This window comes from Lepus europaeus, chromosome 3 (genome assembly GCF_033115175.1).
Source record: "Lepus europaeus isolate LE1 chromosome 3, mLepTim1.pri, whole genome shotgun sequence".
NCBI lineage: Eukaryota > Metazoa > Chordata > Mammalia > Lagomorpha > Leporidae > Lepus > Lepus europaeus.
Genome location: NC_084829.1, coordinates 30,641,920 through 30,651,108, shown reverse-complemented (window position 1 = coordinate 30,651,108; position 9,189 = coordinate 30,641,920). Strand labels below are relative to the sequence as shown.

The 9,189-nt window shown below is 46.9% G+C and overlaps 1 protein-coding gene across 2 annotated transcripts; it reads right to left on the bottom strand.

The window, feature by feature from the left end:
• Window positions 1-4,990: 4,990 nt before the first annotated feature.
• LOC133755446 (HLA class I histocompatibility antigen, B alpha chain-like) lies at window positions 4,991-8,656 on the bottom strand. Of its 2 annotated transcripts, XM_062185557.1 has the most exons (8): window positions 8,577-8,656; window positions 8,071-8,340; window positions 7,487-7,750; window positions 6,628-6,903; window positions 6,395-6,508; window positions 5,948-5,980; window positions 5,803-5,850; window positions 4,991-5,676 (listed from the first exon to the last, which is right to left on the bottom strand). In XM_062185557.1, the coding sequence occupies exons 1-8, from the start codon at window positions 8,647-8,649 to the stop codon at window positions 5,666-5,668; spliced, it is 1,089 nt and encodes a 362-aa protein (XP_062041541.1). In that variant the 5' UTR covers window positions 8,650-8,656; the 3' UTR covers window positions 4,991-5,665. The 2 variants fall into 2 exon arrangements, with proteins under 2 accessions (XP_062041541.1, XP_062041547.1); XM_062185563.1 differs by lacking the exon at window positions 7,487-7,750 and having other exon boundaries at window positions 4,992-5,676.
• Window positions 8,657-9,189: the final 533 nt, after the last annotated feature.

Here is a 9,189-nt window from a genome sequence, read left to right as displayed (position 1 = left end):
ATTTACCATGCCTAACCTGGGAGTGTCATCTTTGACACACCCTCAACCCTGAGGAACCAAACACAGCTCTCAGGCCACACTCATCTCAAGCCTCTAAGGCTCCACTGAAAGCAGACAGTCCACTTAATATAGAGCCATAGTGTAACAAGAAAAAACACCACAGTGAAGAAACCAAATATCTCCAACATGCCAAACAACAAACGCAAAAACCGAGGTAACAAGAACAAGGAAGACACTATGACGCCCCCAAATGAAAAAGACACCCCAATTCAAGATTATGAAGATGATCAGATCAAAGAAATGCAAGAAGCGGATCTCAAAAAATTGATAAGAACATTAAGAAGTTCTCAAAAACAAATTCTTGAACTACAGAAATCCTTAATGGACAAGATAGAAAATCTCTCTCATGAAAGTGAAATATTAAGGAGGAATCAAAATGAAATGAAACAACTAGTGGAACAAGAAACTCTGATAGTGACGAGAAATCATAATGAAATGAAGAATTCAATAGATCAAATGACAAACACATTAGAGAGCCTTAAAAACAGAATGGGCGAAGCAGAAGAGAGAATATCAGACTTAGAGAACAGGAAAGGAAACATCAGAGTTTAATTCTATGTCAAAGAGAAATTGAGCTTCCTGTGATCTTTTGCTGTGAGGTTTCCTTCCTTTACCTTCTTTCATATTGGTGACCATGTTTCTGTGTTTCTGTGTGTAAGACATCTTTAAGCATCTTTTTCAGGGCAGGATGAGTGGCAACAAATTCTTTCAGTTTCTGTTTGCTGTGAAAAGTCTTAATTTCACCTTCATTCACAAATGAGAGCTTTGCAGGATATAGTATTCTGGGCTGGCAGTTTTTCTCTCTTAGTACCTGGGCTATGTCTCGCCATTCCCTTCTAGCTTGTAGGGTTTCTGATGAGAAGTCTGCTGTGAGTCTAATTGGAGATCCTCTAAGAGTGATCCGACGTTTCTCTCTTGCACCTTTTAGGATCTTTTCTTTATGTTTCACTGTGGTGAGTTTGATTACAACATGTCGTGGTGAGGATCTCTTTTGGTCATGTTTATTAGGGGTTCTATAAGCTTCCTGTACTAAGATGCCTCTGTCCTTCTCCAAACCTGGGAAATTTTCTGCTAGTATCTCACTGCAAATGCCTTCTAATCCTTTCTCCCTCTCCATGCCTTCAGGAACTCCTAGAACCCGAATGTTGGGTTTTTTAATAGTATCCTGAGAAGAAATTAGAAATCTAAAAAATATTGTCAGGAATCTACAGGATACTATTAAAAAACCTAACATTCGGGTTCTAGGAGTTCCTGAAGGCATGGAGAGGGAGAAAGGATTAGAAGGCATTTTCAGTGAGATACTAGCAGAAAATTTCCCAGGTTTGGAGAAGGACAGAGGCATCTTAGTACAGGAAGCTTATAGAACCCCTAATAAACATGACCAAAAGAGATCCTCACCACGACATGTTGTAATCAAACTCACCACAGTGAAACATAAAGAAAAGATTCTAAAATGTGCAAGAGAGAAACGTCAGATTACTCTCAGAGGATCTCCAATTAGACTAACAGAAGACATCTCATCAGAAACCCTACAAGCTAGAAGGGAATGGCGAGACATAGCCCAGGTACTAAGAGAGAAAAACTGCCAGCCCAGAATATTATATCATGCAAAGCTCTCATTTGTGAATGAAGGTGAAATTAAGACTTTTCATAGCAAACAGAAACTGAAAGAATTTGTTGCCACTCATCCTGCCCTGCAAAAGATGCTTAAAGATGTGTTACACACAGAACCACAGAAACATGGTCACCAATATGAAAGAAGGTAAAGGAAGGAAACCTCACAGCAAAAGATCACAGGAAGCTCAATTTCTCTTTGACATAGAATTAAACTCTGATGCTCTGTTAAAGCAATGTGTTAAAGTAATCTATTATGGGTTATTTAAATATGTGCTTATTTTCAAAAATTTGAATAATCACCTTGTAACAATGATCAAATTTGGTCTATGTTATGTCATGATTTTAAGGAATCTTATTTCAACCAGATATTTTGGATTTTGAGCCTTCTTGGCATTCTTGACAGGCATTCAAAAAATCAAAGTTTCAAACAATCTGGTCTCTAAAATTTCCAGTAAATCCTGGACTTTGGTTTTTCCAGTTTGGGCCCAACTGAAAAAATCGAAGGACCTATGTCTCTCATCTTATAGAGACACCAACTAATCAGGCTATTTGGATTATATTAGAAGTAATGTCAAGATGTGACGTGGTACCAAACTTTAAGTTTCTATAATGGAAAATGCTATTAATACAAATGTTTGAGAATTAAAAAGTCTAATGATCTTGTGTTACCAGACATGATAGTTATCTTAATGAGAAAGCCCCAGAGGCCTAAAGGGTTAAATACTTGTAAAATCCTACAGGTGCTTTCAAAAATACTGTGAAGTAAGCAAGTGCCTCTTGTTGGTTGATGAGTTTATAATTTTAAACATGGCGACTTAAAGTCTTTTGTCATCCACAGTTATATATGATTTGCTGCTCATAAAACTAAAGCCTTCTTGGTTCTGTGTTTAGCTGTCCTCCTATAGGTTTCTATGGACTTTTTCCAGCCACTTCTATTGTATTCAGTACTTTGGGATGGCTCTGCAAACAGATGAAGCCAATAATGTATTAACAGTACCAACTGAGAGAAAGTATGGTTCACTGAGCTTACTAAAAACAAAAAGCAATTCAAATCAATTGGCAATCTACAAAAAGAGTTAAAGATTTTAAAAGCTATTATTAAAATTGCTATATTGGTCTATTATGTTATATGTGTGTACATATTGTATGTCCACATGGGGAAATTTTATTAAGAGTTTTATTTTAAATGGCTTATAGATAAGATTGTCCATAAATTTAAGCTGTTAAAATCAATCAAAGATACATTTGAATTTGTGGGACCTGAATCTGTGTATCATATGTTTTAAACGTGTTGGTAGAAAGAAACTAAAAACATTTTAGATGGTTGTGCTTAAGTTTACTGGCTAAACAAACTACACCATGTTAGATATTTAAGAGCTGTTTTCAAATACATGATTCTTAAAATTTATAGAAGGCATTGGACCTTCTGGTAAATGTTTTCTTAAGTTGTTATCTAATGGTTGAAACTGTTTGCTAAGTATTGATGTGATATTGCTATTGTCAGCAAGCGATCTAGGACTTGCTCCCTCATTTCTCTATTCTAAGCCCAGCTTGTTCTTTCATTTCGCTATTCTCTTCAAGGTAGGAAACTAATTCTATTATGAAGGAATCTGTAGGACGCACAATTTAATCTTTAGACCTTATAAAAGAGATGGCTAACATTTTTCTGTAATAGCATAGCCAAAATAAGAACTTAAATAACAATCTCATAGCTAGATTCACTTCGCCATCAGCGAAGTAAGCAGTAAGTAGAAAAAACCTCCCTTTCAGACCAAAGGGAAAGAAAGTTTTTAATTGAGAATATAATTTTCCTCATGGGCATTGTCTACCTTAGAAAAACTACTACAGAACATGCCTGTGACTATAGACTTGTAGTGCAGGCCACCGAAGATTAGAGATGGGACTTGGGCACTCCCTTGACTTGCATCCTCTGGTCTGCTTTAACACAAACCAGGAGGAAAAGAAAGCTCGGCATCAGAAGCAATGGGTGGCAGGCCTATTAATGGCTGATCTGTACAGTGATCTGCCCTCAAGGAGACCCAACAGGCCAGTACACTGCAGTGGCTTTCAATGTGATAAGCCTGGGCTTCAGCAGAAGTCAGCTGGTGAAGAGCCCTGGCAGCTCTGCCAAGAGTTGGATCACTGGAAATGGACCTGCCCTGGAGTCGAAGGATGCCCAGGTCAGAGCCACAGATCTTATTGGCTCTAAGCTGAAAAGCCCTTCACTCAGCCCAACTGCCAAAGTGACCACTGCAGCTGAGGGGATGGTCAAGTAGGGTCAGCAACATTGCAGGCAGAACTGTAAATTTCTTGTTAGAGATGCCCCCTGCCTTTACCTGGCCAGCTCTCCTCCCAGACCAGCCAAGTAATGAAAGTCAACAGAGTGCCTTCCCCTAGGAGGTTCACACCTCCCTTAGGATATACCCCATGTGAAGAGATAGATAGGTCTGGGCCTCTTAACTTACAAGGCCTAAAGCCCACCAGATTATTATCAAGCCCCTTCTTTCAGGTTCTATTTGCCTCTCAATCAGAAAACTTAATTGTAGCTTAGACAGCACCTTTCTTAGCTCCTCTAATAGTGATTCTGTCCTTTGTTCTAGACCCTGTCTAGCGTACTTGGGCCTCATTCCTTCGTAATCATAACCTCTACTACCAATGGCTCTACTCCCAACCTGTGTGTACTGATGGTCCTCTTCCCCACTTAATTGTATAATTGTTCAAACCTGGTAAATGCCACTCTTAGGATCATTGGTTACTATCCTCACTCTGTCTTTTATGACCTTGTCTAAATATGATCAGAATCGGCAAACTTGGAAGGCTTCCATAGCCTTGGCAACTCATGACGACAGCCTAGGGTGGTTACTGGCACCATAAACTAGAGTGTCAATTTGTTGGGTCAACAACAGGAGCCACTGTGCACTTGCTCCTCATGTGGAATCTCTGTCCTTAATGTGCTGTACATTTTGATTTAATGCTGTAACTAGTACTCAAACAGTATGTTTCACTTTGTGTTTCTATGTGGGTGCAAACTGTTGAAATCTTTATACTAAATTGATCTTCTGTATATAAAGAGAATTGAAAAGGAATCTTAATGCAAATGTAAGGGGAGAGGGAGCGGGAGAGGGGAGGGTTGCAGGTGGGAGGGAAGTTATGGGAGAGGGAAGCCATTGTATTCTATAAGCTGTACACTGGAAATTTATATTCATTAAATAAAATTAAAAAAAAGAATAAACTGAGACTTTGTTATCCTTTTGTGGCCCAAAGCAAAAGACAATGAACTGAATTTTTTAGCAAGTCATTTTTTAAAAGAAATAAATATTTATTAGAAAGATGAGGAGAGAGACATTTTTCCATTCACTGCTTCACTACTCAATTGGCAGCAACAGTGAAGGCTGGAACAGGCTGAAACCAGGAGCCAGCTACAAAGCAATTATGTCAAAGCTAACGATGGAGTGAGCATGACTGGGCCCAGCTGCCCAACACTGGACCCCTCATCAAGAGTCAGTTTCTGTCCCAGCCTGTAACAGACTCAGCATAGCAAACACATGGATTCCCAGAATTGCTCAGGTCTTCTTCCATTTGTTTCACCTCTCAAATAGGAAGACTGTTCTTATTCTTTAATTAATCCATCAACATCTCAGGGCAAGAATTTTAAAAAGATATTTATATACAGATTCTTACTCTCAATAGGGAAATAAGAAGTTGGATTCCAATGCTACAGTTCATAGTTAAAATGGATGGAGACATCCCAGCTCCATGTCTGCTGGAACAGGAAGTTGGTTGGGAAAATACAGGTCAGTGTGGGGGGCCTTGGTGGGCATGCAAGGCCAGCCTCCCAGCATCCTACTTCATGCCAACAGGAGCACTGTCACACCGACACATTCAGATGCAAGCTGAGGAGGAGAATGTCAGGAGCTCTTAAAGTGGATGCTCTGGGAGGATGGGTCTTGAACTAATCTTCATCACGCAGTGCCACACAAGGCATGTCTCATGCTGTGGCTGTAAACAATGAGAAACAACTCAGATAAGTCACTGTATGTGGTGACACTTTGAACAGCCCACCACACACTCAACATTCAAATCCAAAGAATTCCCCTCTGCCCTGTATCTTCTCCCAGGTCTCACCTGTAGAAGCCGAGAGAGACACAGCAGAATCCTGGGCACTGTCGCTGCCTGGGATGGAATAAAACAGGATCAGGTCAGAGCCCAAAGGGGTGTGGCTGAAGGAGGAATCATGGGGGTCTCAGGGACCTCCCCACTTCACACTCACCTGTAGACTCAGCATACCTCCTTCCATTTTTACCTGTAGAATGAAAACAATACACCTGAGGCCAAGGAAGAGGCAAGGCCATGATGTCCTGGATCCCAAGGATGTTTCCAGAACATGACTGCAGACTCAGGGCAAGATCAGGAAACATGAGGACAGGAGAAGTAGAAGGAATGGAGCAACCACCTCCCTGGAGGTCTGTCCTAGGTAAGGGACTTTCCCCAGCAACCTCCAATGCCAGGAATCAGGTCCCCATCACTACAGTCATCAGCGGGATGTTTCACCCTCATTCTCACACACAGTTTATGAAAGAGCACCAGCTAACAGGGCCCTAGCCTGATAAACATGTGTGTGCGTGTATGCATTTGTATGATTGGTACTTCCCAGTAAGCAGGCACATCTCCCAGTGGGACAAGGATAACTCAGACTGCAGCCCTCACCCCTCCCTACCTGAGCTCTTCCTCCTCTTCATCACAACAGCGAACACAACTCCCATCACCACAGCCCCGAGGACCAGGCCAGCAACTATTCCCACTATGAGCGTGGTGGGCTGAGCAGGAGGCTCTGAGAAGGGAAGGGGAGGTGAGGGGCTCTGACTCCAGGTCTCAGCCCTGCCCCTGCTGATGGCCCCAGCAGGGCTCTGCCCTCCCCCACAGCGGCCCCGCCCCTCCTGCCCTCCTCACCCCATCTCAGGGTGAGGGGCTCAGGCAGCCCCTCGTGCTGCACACGGCACGTGTATCTCTGCTCCTCCCCAGAAGGCACCACCACAGCCGCCCACTTCTGGAAGGTTCCGTCGCCCCCAGGCCTGGTCTCCACGAGCTCCGTGTCCTGGGTCTGGTCCTCCCCATCCCGCTGCCAGGTCAGTGAGATCTCCGCGGGGTAGAAGCCCAGGGCCCAGCACCTCAGGGTGGCCTCCCGGTCAGTAATGGGGTGATGGACCACATATGTCTTGGGAGGATCTGAGGGGAAGATCCAAGAAATTCAGAGGTTTTTCTGGCTTTCCCATGGACCACTGCAGTAGCCCCAGGACCATCCTAAGAATGGACAGGACACTTGGAGTGGGGCAGTGAGTGCAGAACTCAGACACCAGGCTGGACTCAGATATCTGGAATAATCTCCCATTCCTGTAAAGTTCCAGAACCCGAGTGAGCCCAGGTATGAAGCTCAGGTCTCAGAGAGACTTCGTGTTCTGACCTGAGTGGAGGTCAAAGACTGCAAAGCTGGAATCAGTCCTCCGGAGACCTCGGATGGGGGCCCTGACACCCAAGGTTGAAGGTCATACGGCTCAGTAATTTCAGGGATCCTCTTACTTTGCAACACGGGAGAGATTGGATCCCTTAATGATCCCAGAGAGGAGCACGGGCCCTCAGATTCACGCCTTCACATAGGATCTGGAAACCCAGGAAGATTCCTCCCCCCACCCCCCCACTGTAGCCAAGGGAGAGCAGCTGCTCTAACCTGGACACTCTCTTGCTCTCTCTCTTGTGGGACTCTAGCTGGAAGACTGACCCGTGATAGGGAGGTGCCCCGTGCCCTGCGTACCTGCGCGCTGCAGAGTCTCCTTCCCCATCTCCAGGAACCCTTGGAGCCACTCCACGCACTCGCCCTCTAGGAAGGACGTGCACTGCTCCCCATCCCACTCGGGCTTCCAGATGTTAGGCCTGGTGTCCACCACGGTCCAGGAGTGCAGGTGCTCATTCAGGACGAGGTAGTCAGCGCCGTCGTAGGCTAAGTGACTATATCCCCGGAGGAAGCGCCCGTCTGGCCCCACTTCGCAGCCGAACAGAGACTGGAGCGTGTGAGACCCTGGCCGGGCCACGCCCCGTAGTCAGCCCTAGGCACCACAAGCCACTCCCTGCCCCTAGGAACAAATTCACCCATTTACCCCCCACCCCCAGGAACAAATGCACTCACTGCCCCTGCCCCCAGAGTCAGACCAGCGATGACGATGATGGTCGGCGCGTTTTACCACCTCAACTGAAACCAAACCACAGCGAATCCCCCCATGGCTCTTGCTGGGTGAAGGAGATGCGCGCGTCCCGCGGCCACAGGGTGAAGCTCTGAGGAGACCCTGGCAACCTGGGTCGGGGAGGGGTCGCGGGCTGTGCTCCGCCAGGATCACTCACCGGCCGCGCTCTGGTTAGAGTGGCTGCGCAGGTTGCTCAGGACATTGAGGTAATGCAGCATTTCGCCCTTCAATATCTGCGTGTTCCGGTCCCAGTACCCCGGCTCCACCTCCCGCATCCATGCCGCCCGCGGCTCGGCCCTCGGGTTCTCGGCGTCGCTGTCGAAGCGCCCCAACTGCGTGTCGTCCACGTAGCCCACGGCGAGGAAGCGCGGCTCCCTCAGGCCGGGCCGGGACACGGCGGTGTAGAGGAATCTCAGGGAGTGCGAGCCTGCGGGCAAGAGCGGCTGGGGTCCGGCGCGAGACTCCTGGGTCCGCCGTGCACAGAACTAAGGGTACTGAGTCTGCACAAGGGACTGGGGGAGGGGTGAGGGCGGGACCGGCGCGGCTGAGGTGGGGGCGTCTGGGCGGCCGGGGGCGGAGGAGACGCTACCCTGGGATCCGAGGTCCTGTGGTGCCGACCCTTGCTCAGGTCCCGCAGATGCTGTCTCCCTCCCCCGCACTCACCCGCCCGGGTCTCGGTCAGGGCCAGGGTCCCGGCGAGCAGCAGGAGGAGGGTCCGAGGCGCCGTGGACACCATTGTCTGAGTCTGGGGAGATTTTGAGTCCAGGCAGCTCCGTGCGCAATTATAATCGGGATCCGGCGGCGCTGATTGGCTCCTCTGGAAACGGACGCCCAATGGGAGTGAGAAGTGCGTCCGCGTCACGAGTGTCCAGGCAGAAAGACCCGACCCAGGTTGTGCCGTGGAAGTGAAACTCGGTGACGCCGGGACTCTCCACCGCTGGGCTTCCCCGGTCAGACCCCGCCCTCGGACCGAGACCCTGAGCACCACGCTGGGACCTGGACTCTGACCCCAGGTTTGCCCTCGGACCCCGCACCCAAGGCTCCTTTCGCACCGTCTTCCCGAGGCCGGGCTCAGGGGCTAAATCAGCGAGTCTCTGTGTGTACTTTGGAAATAATGATAACCCCAAAGGTAATTTTATTTGCGTTATATCTTCATGAGAATAAAGTGCATTTGTGTTATTCTAGCAGAACGCCACAGACGGGGTAAATGATACAGAGGTTTATTGTCACAGTTTCGCAGGCTATGAAGTCCAGGCTCAAGGTCAAGGCTCTGACA